Source organism: Primulina eburnea, chromosome 8, assembly GCF_022965805.1.
Source record: "Primulina eburnea isolate SZY01 chromosome 8, ASM2296580v1, whole genome shotgun sequence".
Lineage (NCBI taxonomy): Eukaryota > Viridiplantae > Streptophyta > Magnoliopsida > Lamiales > Gesneriaceae > Primulina > Primulina eburnea.
Window position 1 is genome coordinate 2,580,958 of NC_133108.1, and position 17,714 is coordinate 2,598,671.

Sequence of the window (17,714 nt, forward strand, 5' to 3'; positions counted from 1 at the left end):
ATAGAAATGAACAATTTTGATGCTACAGATTTTCTCAATGATTTCTCTGAAAATGAACAATATAATGGTAGAATATAAATGTACAATAATTTATTTTTCATGTATTCATAGAATAATGGTTTATTGTATAATTATGATATGTGTTATATTTAAATATATATTGCCAGTAATTTATTTCATTGCATATTTTTTTGAAGTTCAAATATGGAAAATGCTATGAGCAAAACTGAAGTTTGCATACCCGATAGTGGTACAACGCACACTATCCTCCGAGATAAAAGATATTTCTTGGAACTAAAACCAACAAAAACAATGGTGAATACAATATCAGGTCCTGTAGACTTGATTAAAGGATGTAGTAAAGCACAATTTTTGTTACCTAATGGTACAAAATTTTTGATCAATGATGCTTTATATTCACCACAATCGAAAAGAAATTTGTTGAGTTTTAATGATATATATTCCCATGGGTATGATACTCAAACAATGAATGAAGGGAAGGAGAAATATATGTGCCTTATCACATATAAATCAGGAAAGAAATATGTGATTGAAAAACTACCAATGCTCCCTACTGGATTGCATTATACACATATAAGTCCCATTGAATCAAACATGGTAGTTGATAATTCTTCGATATTAACCAATTGGCATGATCGATTGGGACATCCTGGTTCAACAATTATGCGAAGAATTATAGAAAATACACATGGTCATCCACTGAAAGACCAGAAGATCTTTCAGAATAATAAGTTTCAATGTAAAGCATGTTCTCTTGGAAAACTTATTATAAGACCATCACCAGTCAAAATCCAAACTGAATCACCAATGTTTCTTGAACATATTCAGGGTGATATTTGTGGACCAATCCATCCACCATGTGGACCATTCAGATACTTTATGGTATTGATTGATGCCTCCAGCAGATGGTCACATGTATGTTTATTGTCAACTCGAAATGTTGCATTTGCAAGATTACTTGCTCAAATAATAAAATTGAGGAATCAGTTTCCCGATTATACAATCAAGAAAATTAGACTTGATAATGCTGGTGAATTTACTTCCCAGACTTTCAATGATTATTATATGTCTATGAGAATCATTGTTGAGCATCATGTTCCTCATGTACATACACAGAATGGATTCGCTGAATCATTGATTAAACGTTTGCAAATGATTGCTAGACCAATGATTATGAAAACAAAGCTCCCTATTTCTATATGGGGACATGCAATTTTACATGCTGCTTCATTAATTCGCATCAGACCAAGTGCATATCATAAATACTCCCCATTGCAGCTTGCATTTGGTAAAAAACCAGACATTTCTCATCTGAGAATTTTTGGATGTATGGTGTATGTGCCTATTGCACCACCACAACGAAAGAAAATGGGACCTCAAAGAAAGGTTGGAATTTATATAGGTTATGATAGTCCATCAATCATTCGATATCTTGAACCTCAGACAGGAGATGTGTTCACAACACGTTTTGCTGATTGTCATTTTAATGAGGAAATCTTCCCATTGTTAGGGGGAGAACAGAAACATACCTAAAAAGAAATTACATGGTATGTATCATCATTGTTACATCTGGATCCAAGAACAAAACAATGTGAAAAAGATGTACAACAAATTGTACATTTGCAAAGAATAGCAAATCAAATACCAGATGCATTTGCAGACACAAAAGGGTAACTAAATCATATATACATGCTGCAAATGCCCCTGCTCGAATTGAAATTCCAAAGAAACAAATGGAAGATACTCATGATGTCATTAAACGCCTGAAGCGTGGAAGGCCAGTCGGTTCCAAGGATAAAAATCCTCGAAAAAGAAAATTCATAGAGAAACACGATGATCACAAAATAAAGAATGATGTTTCTGAAGAAACACATGATGATCACAAAATAGAGAATGGTGTTCCTGAAGAAACACATGATGATGAAAATGTTCTGTCAGAACCACAAACTGACGAGAATCATGAAATCTCTATCAATTACATTAATACTGGAAAAATATGGAACCGAAAAGATATAGATGAAATTGATGATATATTTTCTTATAATGTGGCAATCGACATCATAAATGATAACGAAGATCATGAACCAAAATCTTTTGGTGAATGTAAAAATCGGCAGGATTGGATAAAATGGAAAGATGCCATCCAGGTTGAATTAGATTCGCTAAATAAACGTAATGTTTTTGGACCTATAGTCCTTACACCTGAAGGTGTAAAACCTGTTGGATACAAATGGGTTTTTATTCGAAAGCGAAATGAGAAAAATGAAATAGTAAGATATAAAGCTCGACTTGTTGCACAAGGTTTTTCTCAAAGGCCTAGAATTGATTATGAAGAACGTATTCTCCTGTGATGGATGCAATTACGTTTCGGTATTTGATTAGCTTGGCGGTATCTGAAAATTTAGAAATGCGTCTTATGGATGTTGTTACAGCTTACTTATATGGATCACTTGATAGTAACATATATATGAAAATCCCTGAAGGATTTAAGATGCCTGAAGCACAAAGTTCAAAACCCAGGGAATGTTATTCTGTGAAATTACAAAGATCATTATATGAGTTAAAGCAATCAGGTCGAATGTGGTATAATCGACTAAGTGATCACTTGATGAAAAAGGGATATGTAAATAATTCAATATGCCCTTGTGTTTTCATTAAGAAAACAACATCCGGATGCGTAATTATTACTGTATATGTTGATGATTTAAACATCATTGGAACGAATAAGGAAATTCAAGAAGTTGTGTCATACTTGAAGGAAGAATTTGAAATGAAGGATCTTGGAAAAACCAAGTATTGTCTGGGTTTACAAATTGAACAAAAAGAATGTGGAATGTTTGTTCACCAGACAAATTATACAGAAAAGATCCTTAAACGTTTTAATATGGATAAAGCAAATCCTTCAAGTACTCCAATGGTTGTTAGATCATTAAACATAGAAAAGGATCCATCCCGTCCATGTGAAGATGATGAAGATATTCTTGGTCCAGAAGTACCATATCTAAGTGCTATCGGTGCCCTTATGTACCTTACAAATTGTACAAGGCCTGATATATCTTTTGCCGTGAATCTGTTGGCAAGATTTAGCACATATCCAACAAAGAGACACTGGAACGGAATTAAACATATATTCCGTTATCTATGAGGAACGACAGACTTGGGACTTTTGTATTCAAAAGATGCTAATCCAAGTATAATTGGTTATGCTGATGCTGGATACTTATCTGATCCACACAAGGCACGTTCCCAAACTGGATATGTATTTATTCGTGGAGGCACTGCAATATCTTGGCGTTCACAGAAACAAACGCTCGTAACAACTTCATCAAATCATGCCGAGATTATTGCACTACATGAAGCAAGTCGTGAATGTGTGTGATTAAAATCAATGACCCAACATATCCAAATTTCATGCGGATTATCATTCGATGAGAAGTCTATGATACTATATGAAGATAATGATGCATGTGTTGCTCAAATGAAAGAAGGATACATAAAAAGCGACAGAACAAAACATATTCCTCCTAAGTTCTTCGCATTCACCAAGGAGCTTGAGAAGAATAAATGTATTGATGTTCGTCACATTCAATCAAGTGAAAACTTATCAGATCTCTTCACAAAGGCACTTCCTACGTCAATATTCAGAAAGCACATATATAATATTGGGATGCGCAATCTACGAAATTTGTGAAGAATTGTTCATGTCAACATCAGGAGGAGTTTACGTGACTGCACTCTTTTTCCCTTGCTATGGTTTTTATCCCAATGGGTTTTTCCAAGTAAGGTTTTTAACGAAGTAGTACAAAAACACGTAATGAAGACATCATCGTATCATGATCATCATCACAAGGGGGATTGTTGAAAAATAATTTAAAATGTGTTAATTGAATATTTGAATGTTGAAAATAAGAGTTGTAAATATTGAAAATTAGTGTCTGATGATGTAGGTGATGATGAATTTTATTTTTGGATTATGTGTAAAGAAAGTCTATAAATAGATCTCTCATTTGTGAAGAATATCACAATTGAGTAGAGAGAAAAATATTATAAAATGTGTAGTTTGGTAAATTTTGAAAATTTGAAATTTTTACTTTTTTACCATAAATTTTTACTTTTTCAGATTAATTTATATATATATTTAAGATATATAACGATCAGGATGTGAAATCTTTCCGTATTAACACATTACTTACTTTCCCTGTCCGAGTCCATCCCGCCGCTCGCCGCCCTTCTTCTGGACTCCGATGCTCCACTTCAATTAAGTTTTAAAAACAAACTCTCCTATTCATCTAGCTATTGTTTTATGCTAAGTGTGCGTGTGATATTAACACTCGAAAAAGTTTAAGGATGCTGCAAAGCAAGTCGTTTGTCAAGAAAACGAAGCAAGGAAAACTCGTCAAGGTTCTTCCTAAACCTTAATTTTTGAATTTTTCTTTCTCCCTCTTCGTCTCCCAGTTTCTCTTCAGTTCGTGTTGTTTCCTAAACCTTAACTACGTTTGATTGGACACTTACTTCGCAGGTGGTGAGAGAACATTATTTGAGAGATGATATATACTGCGGTGCTCCATTTTGTAAAGTTTGTGATATTTCGGCAGCACGCCTTAATTCGACTGCCTCGACTATTCTCATTGTTGACACTAATGTTGTCCTCCATCAGGTTAGCTGTTATTTCGTTTCTTTGTTTTAAGAAAAAAATTAGTACCTTTCAAGGAAAAGTTTCTGGCTTTTTGGCTCATTCTGCTTATTTTCTTTGGCTATGTCGTTAGATTGATTTACTGGAAAATCCAGCTCTAGATGATGTGGTAATTCTATCTATAGTGTTGGAGGAGGTGAAGAACAAGAATCTGGCAGTATATAATAGAATTAGAGCGCTTTGCAGCAACGCCCAGAGGAAATTTTTTGTCTTTTCCAATGAATACCACAAGTATGCTCTATTTTAAATTTGAATAATTTAGGATACAGATGTAAGAGTATTTTATCTATTGTTTTGCATTTATGTTTAGTGTTTAGGAAGGTTGATGAGCATCATTTTTTTGGTTATTTGACCGATAGAAGGTGACTCTAATGTATGGGGCACTTGACGTCATTAACATTTTTTGCAGATTGCCCCAAATTTGGTATTGAATTGCTTCCTTGATCTATATATGTATTCCCCTAGTATTCTAAGTAGTGTTCTTCAATAGTTAACAGTGAAATGCCCTTCTACATCATAGGTGTCATGGTATCTCAAACTGTTCTTGTTTGTTTTAATACTACGATCAAATACATGACACTGGTATCATTTCTACTAATTCATGTTATTTTTCCTAGGGATACTTTTGTGAAAATCGAGACTGGTGAAACTCCAAATGACAGGAATGATAGAGGTATGTCGATCTTTGTGTTCAATTAGAGACACAACTGTTTCTACATTTTTAAGATTGATTATCAATGTGTTGACAGCTCTCTAGTTATCAAATATATTAGTTAGCAATTTGAGATTTTCTACGTTCTATTCTTCTTTTTTAGTACTGTTAGATACATTTAAAAAATTTATTTTATTGTTTAATGGCTTATTTTTTAATTTTCTAATCTGCTTTTCTATGTTGACTTAAATAATATATAAATATATTTTTTTTCATGCTTTGTGGTGATTTTGTGGAGTTATATGCGATGACATCGTAGGATTCCATGAGACCAATCGATAAGATAATACACATAAGTGCAAAACTAAGAAGACATGTAAGCTTTTGGGGGATATGAGAGAACTAAGTAATCTAATATCGGCCTTAGACCCGGAAGTAAATTGAAATTAAGAATAGTCACTTAGCTGGGTGTTCAAAAATAACCAAAAACACGCCTAAGCAGAACGGCGGCGAACATAGGAACAAAGTTGATCGGTAATAAGTAGAAGGCTGATAGCTTCTTCACCAGCTCAAAACCACCCTTGAAGAAAAGTCTCTATTTTAATAATGCACGATCCCTTTTCTTACAAATTCTGTGCAGTACCAGCAAGAACATCTGAGGTTATTTCCTTAATATTTACATACATCAATGACAACAAAGAGCAGACCATGTTCAACTAAGATGTTTCTTTTCAGTTTTGAGAATCTTGGAACTGTTTGCTGAATTTGTGATGGTCGATTGGTCCCTGTTAAAAGGCCTATAAGGCTTGCTTTGCTTTAGCAAAGGATTCCCAATTTTTCAGCATGCTTATCATTTCTGTGGCTATAATGTGTTTTTTACTGGGCCGTTTGGATGATTACGAGTAAAAGCTTTGCATTGTATTTTGAGAACCATGAGGCATGAAGTATTGGAAATCAATGTTTACTCTACTATAATGTTAATTACCTATATGCTGTGTTTCAGAAATTGTCTTGAAATATCAATGTCAAGATAAAGGTAGTTTTCTTTTCTCTAGATTAAGCTGGACTTCTTGTTCTAATTCAGGTAGGTTTTTTATAACTGTGGAACAATTCTGTAATTGTGTTGAAATATTGCTCTTGTAGTTATTAAATATTGTGGAATTTTCTTATCTGACAATGGAATGATGGTTCAGCTATTAGGGTGGCAGCCCAATGGTATCAGAATCATCTTGGTAATTCGGTACGTGTCTTACTTATTACGAATGATAAAGATAACAAGAGGAAGGCCACAAAGGATGGAATTAATGCGGAAACAGGTATTATTAACATGATTTAATATTTGTATGTTTTCTTTGTTGGATCCATGTGATCATCTTGAGATTCCCTTAGGCTGTCTCAACTTCTACCTTATCAAAATAGAGACCTTTTTTGCTTGGTCATCAAAATGTGCGATCTTGAATCTATATCTGTATACACGTATATATGAATTTAATGCTCATTGTAGTTGAGTCATATGTCAAATCGCTTGGTCAGCCAGCATTACTTGACCTGATTGCTCAACCTCTAACCGAGGATGCTGCAATGGAGGATGTAGAAGATCTGAGGCCCGCGAAGAGAAAAATAATCTATCATGAGGTTGTAGGCTATCACCATGCTCTGTTTATGATTAATATTTGGCTGATCTTTACTGTCTTAAATGCAATTGTGCGTGAATCCCATGCAGCATAAACCAATGTCTGAAATTACTTCTGGATTGCACCGTGGCATTTATCACCAAGGGAAACTACGGGTTAATCGTTACAATTCTTTTGAAGCCTATGTTGGGAGTGAAAGTATTGGTGATGAAATTATCATCTACGGGAGAACAAACATGAATAGGGCTTTTGATGGTGATATAGTGGTTGTGGCAGCTTTTGCCTCAAGATCAATGGCACGAAGAAAAATCTCTCGCAATAGCTAATGATGGTTTGTAGTCCTTTTCATACTTATGTTATATATTGCACAATAATATAATGATGGCTGCAAATAGAAAATTTTCGCACCACTATACTTGTTATTAGTAATGATCGAAAGGGTTTCTTTAGAGGATATAATAACAAGATCAGGCTATAAAATATTGCAATGGCTGTCATTCTGTACTGTGATACTGAAATATTTTAATCCCCTGAAATGTTAACTTTAAACATGCTTCTTGAAAAAAGAAAATTGGCTATGCTTTACTATCAGGTTTTCTGGGTGCAATTTGAGTCGAACAAGTGCCAAGGAACAGAAATTAATGTTTTAGGAAAGATAAATATAATTGAGCCAATTCGTAGAATTAATTACTTCGTGTAGTAATGGAGGAAGGGGCATCCTAAAATTTCCCAGCATTATTCATTTGGATTCTCCATATTTTGTCTCAAAATGTTCTATTTACTCCTTTTTCATTTTGTATTCCAGAGGAAGAGGAGGAAGACGATGTTCATTTAGCACCAGTTAGTACTGATGACGCTCCTCGAGTTTCAAATATATCACAAGTTTCGGTTGGAGACAAGAATGCTATTCCAACTCGTCCATCTGGGCGTGTTGTTGGTATTATCAAACGGAACTGGCACTCGTAAGTAGGATGATTGGCTCAGCCCGTTACTTTCTATTCATGAAAACATTGGTTTGATAACTGAATTGAAATTTAGTTATTTTTCTCATTAACAAACCTTTTCTTAAAGTATATTTTGCATAAATCTTAAAGTTGAAATCCTTTTTATGCAGTGTTGGTGCTTGATATGTTAAGTTCACTGCTTTTCCTTTTCTTTGTTCTTCTGTTTCTACCATTAAAAAGTGGTCTTGGTCTTTTCAGAATGATAAGGAGAGAGAGAAATAGGATCAAAGAAAGGCCATTTCTGCGATGTACTGGTTTTATGTGAACTTTTGGAGTTTGGATTAATCCATCACATTGGTTCCAAATGCGTAATTTTACACTTGTGCTAACTCTTATGTTACAAATTATTTTAGGAAGCATCTGAACATGTAGCAGGGCTAGAAAGAAATTAAAGCATTGATGAGAAAGTTTGGTTGTATGTTAGTTTATGTCTTCTTCACGTCGATTAAAGTTGTGCAACTATTACCCAAATACGGTAAAGTTCGGTTCTTCCGAATTTGAGGAAAACAGGCACCATATTCTCCAGTGATGGTCATTCGCTTGGTGCATGGTCAATTTACAACCGATGGTGCATGGTCAATTTACAACCTATAGAGCCCATGAAAAATGCCATCCCATCATCCCAAGCCTAACTGTAGTTTATTCTCCCAGTTAGCCTGACAGATCTCCTTATCTTGCTATAGAGGGCAAACTTTAGATCTTTGAATGGTTGAAAGAAAAATATTTCTCTCCATGATATTCTTAAACTTAGAAAGAAGCCATTATCATCCGCTTCCTTTAAAACTGAGCCAATGACAGAAGTTCCTGTTATAGATAACATCAAACTCAAGCACATGGAAAAAGTTATGCTGATTACCATCACTATCATCTGTTCTTTCCTTTGTGCTTCATTCATTAACCATTTTTTGTGCAGGTATTGTGGATCTTTAGACCCTATGCCTATGCCAGCAGGTGATGGTGGTATTGCACATGCTCTGTTTGTTTCCAAAGACCGGAGAATTCCTAAGATACGTGTACAAACGCGTCAGCTTGGGAATCTACTAGACAAAAGAATTATTGTTGCTGTTGATTCATGGGATCGTTTATCTCGATACCCTTCTGGGCATTACATAAGAACAGTTGGGGAAATTGGTGATAGAGATACTGAAAGCGAGGTGTGCTGTACTGCTTTTTACCCCACCCATCACTTTAGAATCATGCTAATATTAATTGCTATTATGACGATTTAATTCACTTATTATATCTTTCCATGCCTGGAGCATCTCTAATTCTCTATCATGGTCTTGATCATAAACCTTTCTAAGTGTAACTATTTAAGTTTATCATGTTTTAGTAAGTACTTTTTTGGTCGTATTCTTCCTCCGTGTATGTGGATGCTGCCCGTTGCTTTTGAGTATCTCCATAGTCAGTGCTTCAACTCTAAAAGCAGGAAATTTCTTATATAAATGCCGACACCATTTCTACAATTGAATCTGACCTTTGACAATGCATACATTTTTACCGGCCGCTTCTCCAGTAGATTCAGCCCCAACTACTTACAATTGTAGAAAAATCTTAGAAATATACATGCATTAGGCTTCTGAGCAATATTTTTCTTGAATCAACTTCTGAAAAGGATCTAGGTACCTTTGTCCATTGTTTATCTTTTGATTTTCATCTAAATGTCGATTTCCTTTTCTTTTGTTTTTCAATTTGAATATAAATTAAAGATATTCCTATGGAATTTAAACCAACTTGAAATGAGCAAATGAATGAAATGATATTTTTGTTTACTTTGGGTGGTGTGCATATTGGCGTAGTGTGTCGATTTTTTTACAAGAACTAACCAATCTTTGACCGAATTGGCGTTTATCAGAGTAAACGTGGTGTTTCGGTCTACTTAAACACAAACTAAGTAACATGTTACATGTTAGACTAATGCTCGCTAATAAGCTTTGCCGAAATAATATGTCTTTTACGAAAAGTATTGGAGAGCAGAACTGTTGTGTCCATTAAAGAACCAATAAAACTGAAGATTAGGTGCATTGACGAGTTGCGAGAACATGACACGTGTGGAAAAAAAGAAGAGAGGAAGGAAAAGATCCTATAACTATTGCTGTCAACATTTGTTGTCCTGTTTTGATCATAACCTATCTTTCCTGTGTCAGAACCATTGGCAGTATCACTATTTTTGACTGGTACTTTTATGCTGCAGGTGGTGCTCATTGAGAATGATATTGATGCTAGGCCATTCACATCTCAAGTTTTAGCATGCTTGCCACCCTTACCTTGGTCTGTGTCAACAGAAGATGTAGCAAATTCGATCAGGCTGGATTTGCGCGATCTACGCGTCTTTAGTGTGGATCCCCCAGGTATTGACTTAATGCATAAAATTTATGTGATGTTAATCCGCTTTATATTGTTTCTAGATGCTCAATCTTTATTGCATTGCTTTGCATGAACTATGTTATTGCTTTTGGTTCAGGATGCAGGGACATTGATGATGCGTTACATTGCACGCTTCTACCTAGCGGAAATTTTGAAGTGGGAGTTCGTATCCTTTGGTCACATGTATTTCTTGGTTGCTTGTTAATATTGTAAGCATGGATTCACTATTTTCTTTAGTCTTCCTTGGAGATTTCTTGTTGCGAAGGAACTTTTTACTTCTTCATTACTATTTTTTCTCTTTTTAAAGGATGGGGGCTTAGATATGACTGTATATTCTTTAATGCAAGTTTGTGTTTCAAAGCCACTTTTGTGCCTATTTATTTACTGACTGGGATTTCCCGTTAAGGTTCTTATAATTATCATGAATTTATGTGCTTTGCTGTTAAATTATGTAATTGTAACTTTGTGATTTTAGCTTTTATGATAGATGTTCCATTACCACTGCACTAGGGCATGAAGAAATTCTAGGAATATGACCTCATTTTGTTTGATTTTAAAATCTCAGATAGCATAAAGAGTTGTCCACTTTTTGTGGCAATGTATACAAGGGTTTATTAGAATCCTTTTCCTCTGTTATTCTTTAGATTTCCCGACTTATTCAAAAAATTGTGTTTGAGGTTTTATTTCCCTTGGGAAAAAAGGCACGTCCAAGTGTTTATCTTAATAACATGTATCAGATATTGCTGATGTTACAAATTTTGTTCACCCTGGAACTCCCTTGGATGATGAGGCTTCACAAAGGGGTACCTCAGTCTACCTTGTTGAGAGGCGTATTGATATGCTTCCAAAACCTCTGACAGAAGGTGTTGAATGAGTTTGCTCTGGGGGTTTTATAGAGGTTCTTGTGAATATTGCGTACTTGGGCCAAAGGATTATCCGTGCTAAGCAACATTAGTTCTTTGCAGATATTTGTTCACTCCGCGCAGATGCAGAGAGACTAGCCTTTTCTGTTATTTGGGTACGTGTTGTTTCTCAAAATAATGTGATTTTGAAAAGCTAATTTTCTCCTAAGTGTTCTGATAAGTTTAATGCATTCCACCAGCTATGACGTGCTTGTAAAACAAGCAGTTTGTAGAAAATTGTTGATATTTTTGCAATTTTGCCTTTGTTTTCTTATTCTCAAGGAGATTGCTAACTGCCTTTGATTGCATCTTTTGCTTTGATAGCAGAATGAAATCCTTGCAAAAAATAATCTTATGGTTATTTGATGGGTTTTTTAGGAATACTTTGTTCCTAGTTGTAATCTTAAAGAAGTATTATTACTTCACAATGAAGACGATGTTCGTAGTTGCTGACATCTCACTCAGAAAATAGCATTGAAGATTTCTTGTAAAGTTAGTTTTCTCAGTGCAGCTGTTAACCAAACTTTGCTTGCTTCTACAATCCCAAGGAAGGGCTCTCAGCTATCTTAAAATATTATCAGTACCATTCTAATGTTGACCCAACTTGTGGAATTGGTCCGCACAATTCAATTTCTATTAGGAAATTGATAATCGTAGACATTCTGTGGAATGGCTTACGTATAGTTTATGAGATAAAACCCACACATCCCGTAATGATTCAACTTTCTGTGATTCTTCGTAATTTAGGAAATGACTCCTGAAGCAGAGATAATTTCTACAAAATTCACCAAGGCGATTATCAAATCATGCGCTGCATTATCTTATGTTGAGGCTCAGGCAAGGATGGATGATAGGTAGCATATTCAACATTTTCCTTACATCTAGTAAATAGCTGAGATAGTATCACCCCCCCCCCCCCCTCCCCCTCCTCCTCCTCCTCCTCCTCCAAACTCATTTTTATCATTGTTTCTCTTATTCTCCCCTCCTCCCCCCCAAAAATAAAAAAACTCATTTTTATCATTGTTTCTCTTATTTTCCAAATTCATTTTCGTGATGAACCGTTAGTTACCATTCCTAGATAAGTCTTAATTTGAATTCATTAAGTGTTTTCTTGCTACTATCATATTTTGTTATTGGTAACTTCTCTTCCTGTAGCAATGTTCCTATCTGATAGACTCATTTAAAACTTTATTGACTTTGTTGTATGATTCCTGAACCAAATTCGGTTAATGAATATTTAATGCATGAAACAGTAAAAAACTTAAAAATACCGCGATAGATCAAATGTCAATGGTTAAAAATGCTTGTTTCCTCGGCTCTTTTATTCGACGCAATAGATAGACGGGTGGGTAATTCTATCTTTTCTTGATGATTTCAGGATAGAACTTTATTTTCTATCTCTATCCTTGTTCCAACTTGAGTTTCCCTTATTTTCTCCAGCTCAGTTCCCAAAATAAGGTATGGGATTTCCTGAGAAAAGTCTGCTTCATACTTCAACTGTTACTTTACTCAAAAGTCCGGTAGTTATTGTTGAGCGATGTTACTTTGCTTGTTCAAAATCGAAAAATAGGCTTTGCAGGCGTTGTGTTTCTAGCTTCTTCTTCTTCTTCTACTTATGTGTTTCCAGCTTCTTCTGCACTTTAATTAATAAGTTTATTTTTTAATTTTTTTTACGGTTTTTGGCGTGGATGTAATTTTATGCTGCACTGTGACATTTTTTCTCTTTGTTTTACTACATCAAGGTTTTTTTTTGTTTCCTTGTTCATTTATATAAAAAACTTTTCATCTTACAGTCGCTTGGTGGATCCATTGACCACAGATTTACGAAATATGAATGCTCTGGCAAAGGTAATCAACGTGTTATAATTACTGCCTTTTCCTTATGGAGCGATTAAATTGTTATTTGCACATTGTTATTTTGTAGATAATGAGGAGAAAGCGCATTGAAAGAGGGGCCTTAACGCTTGCCTCTGCTGAAGTGAAATTTCAAATTGATACCGAAACTCATGATCCTCTTGATATAGGTATTGTGATCCTTTTGCTTTCCCTTTTGAGAAATATTTGAAAGCAAGATTCCTCGTGTGAAAATTTTCCCGAACAAGAACTTCGGTTTTGTACCTCTCAATGCTATATATTTTCCCCGAGCATACGTACTTTGTCTTTGATGAGCCAATTTTTCATGTAGGTCTACAACACTGCTCCTGTCATTTACCATAACATTGTAGGCTTTCCCAACCTTGATGAGTTTTAGACAATCCGATGCTTTAAAAAAGCAATAGCACTTACTTTATTTGCTCTTCAAAGGACAATACTTCAAATTTCTTTCTAAGGACGATACTTTAAATTTCTTTCTTCTGCTGCCATTTTTTTAGGTTGAAAATTTTCCAAACTAGTTTATTTATCATGTAAGATCTTTAATTAATCTATATATGTACTCCATAGGAGCCTACACCAAAGTTTCTTGGATTTGAAAAGTTTTCATTTTCAAGATTGAGCTTGTGATGTCAAAAGCTTATAATTATTACCTGTGGATGATGAAGTGCCCCTATATCTGTCTTTTTATTTTGCTTGTGGTTTCATTTCGAAATGTTGTCCATCAGTGTGATTTTATGGCTCTTGATTTGTTATAATTATTGTTCATGTACAGGTATGTATCAAATTCGAGAAGCAAATCAGATGATCGAGGAATATATGCTTGCTGCTAACATATCAGTAGCTAAAAAAATTTTGGAACGTTTTCCTCTCAATGCTCTGTTGAGGTACTGTTTTAGCCCCACAACCGGTACCAAATCCTCTTTCACCGGGGTTCCTTATTTTCTCAACTCTCTGACAAACAAAGTTTCTTGTGTTACTTTTTTTGTCGTTATCTTCATGTTCACGTCGATTAATTTACTTAACCCATCCAGCCAGATTTCTTTCCCTCTCAGATGTGATTGCTATAGTTACTGATTGAACATTGTGGGAAGACCTGAAGGAAACTGGTTTTGTTGTTTAACTAATCATGACTATTCCATATGCAGGCGGCATCCTGGACCAACCAAAGAGATGCTTGAACCTTTGATTCGAACAGCTGCTGCTGTTGGTCTCTATTTGGATGTGTCATCTTCAAAAGCACTGGCTGATTCACTTGATTGTGCTGTGGTTGGTTAATAAATCTTGAAATATCTTTCTATGTTGAAAGTCATTCCTTTTTACACTTAGTCTAGCGAATCTAAGTTTTAATGTGTGATTGAATATCTGTATGAAGGTAGAACAGCCTTATAAAAATGTTTCCATATAAGGTGAAACTTTGGCCTTCCCTGTATATAATAAACGTGATCACAGCACCTCTTTTCTGAAAACATAATTGTAAGTACCGGTCTTGCATTATTTATATTTTAAAGTTCATGATGTAGGATAAAGTAAAAGCTAGATTGTTGTCTTGGGAGGTGAGCTTGAAAAAGGACTAAGAGCACCAGTCTATTTCTTAAAATTTCCTTCCATTGAAAGAATCAGCATTCCTATATGGACTAATTGACTGTATGTATCTTAGATGTTGACTCGTGCTTGTTGCAAATTGCAATCAGCTTTTAAGATGATTTATATTAGAGCATATTACATCTATAATAGGTGAGTGAAAACTAATAAAGTTTTTCATTTACTCCACCATGTAATAAAATGTCTTTAAGATAAATTCCACCTAAATTAATGGGACTATTGCAAATCTATTCTCCTGTGGTCCTTCCTGGCTTCTGCAGTTATTTATGTGTTTTTTCAAGAATAGATTGCATGGGTTCTTAGCTGTGATTCATTGATTGGAATTTCTGTAATGAAACTAAGAGCTGTTTGAAAGTGTAATTGTTTTGGTTCATTTTTTGCTACCTATCATTCTGTTGTTTATTTTGGTGATTCGTTTGTGCATTTCAAAAATCTGTTTATTCAATTATTTCTCACTCGGTTTCCTCTTCCCCCAACAAAAAAATCAGGGTGATGATCCATACTTTAATAAGCTGATTCGCATTCTGGCAACAAGATGCATGACACAGGTACCTAAAATAAATTAGTACAATTAGTACTGATTTATATTTCCTTTTCATGGTTAAAGTTTGTAATTTCAGTATTCATGTGACTATAACGTGCAATTTCAGGCAGTATACTTTTGCAGTGGAGATCTCAGTCCTCCCGAATTTTCTCATTATGGTCTTGCTACTCCTCTGTACACACATTTCACTTCTCCCATAAGAAGATACGCAGGTATGTGAAAAATTATCTCATTTTTAAAACTTTCGTGCCTCTAATAAATTGTAATCTCGGAACTCCATGTTTTCTCATAGATGTCATTGTACACCGGTTGCTTGCTGCATCCTTGGGGATATTCAGGCTTCCAGATGTATTCCAAGACAGATTGTGGCTTACTGGTGTTGCTGATAGTAAGGACTTTCTCTATTGATGGTTTTGATATTAAGTATGCATTATGTCTTGGTGCATTAAGGTGTTATCATTAATCACTTTATTATTCGATGGATGTATTTTTGGGAATACACTCATTTTCAGATGAATAGTTGTGATACAGTTTTTTGTTCCATTTTGTCATATGATCATTATTTCGCGAATTCACTGTTTATAGAACTTGCTCTCTATCCTGCAATGAGAACACTACCTTGTCAAGTCATTTTAGCTGCGCAATACTCTAGTAGATTTTGAGGATTGGAATTTACACTTTTCTGCATCAAGTTCTTTGATAAGCACAAATAAACCTTTTTACGCCTTCAGGTTTTGTGTTTCTGAAGATACAATTGCTGTTTCTTTGAATACACTTTGCCATCAATACCCTTTATTGGCATGAGCTTGTAATGCTTCTGTAATCTATTCATTTGTAGTGAGAACCAATATGTATAGATTATGCTGCTGGTTGTCTTATGTTCATCATACCATGCAGATTTGAATTATCGGCATAGAAATGCCCAGATGGCTAGCCGGTCCTCAGTCGAGCTCCATACACTAATTTATTTCAGGAAAAGGTAATAATAAACTATGGATGTAAACGATAGAAGCTCGAGCTTGATAGTTTTTATCATCAGGTTCGAGCTCGACTTGTCTTGAAATTATTAAGCTCGTGAAAAACTCAAGCTCGACTCGTTAAAAGCTCGTTTATCATGGTAATTATGCCGAGCTCGAGCTTTATTCATTAATAACTTGTTTATCATGTTTAACAAGCTTGATTTGAGCTCGGCTCATTTTCGAGCTCGTAAAGCATACAATGAGTTCGAATTTGAGCTTGTTAAAAATTAAATATATCTATGTTCAATTCATTCTAATGGGGCCGAGCTCGAGCTTATGAACCACCTAAACAAGCCGAGCTCGAGCTTGCGAGCCTATTAACGAATATGTTTGCGAGCTCATGAGCCGAATATCCTTAGACTTGAGCTTGAATTTGAGCTCAACTTTTTATCGAGTCGAGCTCCAAATAGCTCGCGAACCGTTTGATTCGTTTACGTCCTTATAATAAACCATCATCTAATATTCTCTCTCCTTCTCTCGCACTGTCTCACGTGTGTGAACATTGACACTTGTGCAGGCCCACTGACACTGAGGCCAGAATAGTGAAAATAAGATCAAACGGCTTCATAGTGTTTGTGCCAAAGTAAGATTCTCGTTTTGTAATCCATTGCATTTTATGCTTCTTATTAGATAATTTGTACTCATGATCCTTTTGTTTCGCTTGCTTAAACCACCATCTAGATAAAGCGGGTTGTGAACAAAGTTACACTACTCTTTTTTGGTGGTTTTTTCCTTTGGTTTTTTGATGAATTGGTATGTTAGTAGGTACTGTATCATTTGCTTCTGTAATATTTTTAACTTATTTACACCGTTCATCATTTACTCATGAATTAGTAACTTGAATGTCATACTTAATACTTTGATTCAATCGGAAGTATGTGAATACATTCCATGGAGGCAGTCGTCTCCCTGAGACACCACCTGCTATGATAGATTGATCGTTGAGCGTTGTTCGCAGATATGGTATAGAAGGACCTGTATACATGATGCCAAGAGGACAAAAGGAGGGGGAGAATGGTTGATCGATGAGCAGAAGCAACAGATCAAAAAGATAGATGGTGATGTTTGTTATGGTGTGCTTCAAACGGTAATGATTCACATGGAGGTTGTTGAGCCGCAGCCAAACAGGCCGAAGCTCCAGCTTACTCTTATATAGAAGATATGCTCATATCCCACACAAATAACATGGTCATATCCCACACAAATACTGGTGAATTGTTCCTTTGTTCTTTCCAAAATAAATAACTTTTTTGAAGAGTTTCGCTTTCTTGATGTTAGTTAGATTGGTTCATTTACTTCTTGTTATTATTATTATTCATATCAAACACGATCGAAATCTCTTTTAATATCCTTGTGTGTCTATCAGCGGTGCTGATGTTCACAATTTTCCGTGAACAGGCA

General features: G+C 35.1%; 1 protein-coding gene across 1 annotated transcript; it reads left to right on the forward strand.

Annotated features, from left to right (window-relative positions):
- Window positions 1-4,217: 4,217 nt before the first annotated feature.
- LOC140838376 (exosome complex exonuclease RRP44 homolog A-like) lies at window positions 4,218-17,661 on the forward strand. The gene is given in 26 exon segments (XM_073204623.1): window positions 4,218-4,422; window positions 4,541-4,678; window positions 4,788-4,945; window positions 5,332-5,387; window positions 6,560-6,682; window positions 6,871-7,001; window positions 7,090-7,272; window positions 7,274-7,331; window positions 7,806-7,962; window positions 8,918-9,158; window positions 10,199-10,355; window positions 10,469-10,537; window positions 11,109-11,234; window positions 11,337-11,389; window positions 12,021-12,127; window positions 13,067-13,121; window positions 13,198-13,297; window positions 13,921-14,032; window positions 14,294-14,414; window positions 15,239-15,298; window positions 15,401-15,506; window positions 15,587-15,682; window positions 16,192-16,273; window positions 16,831-16,896; window positions 17,272-17,309; window positions 17,312-17,661. Coding segments are annotated over 26 exon segments (2,805 nt in total). The 5' UTR covers window positions 4,218-4,368; the 3' UTR covers window positions 17,470-17,661.
- Window positions 17,662-17,714: the final 53 nt, after the last annotated feature.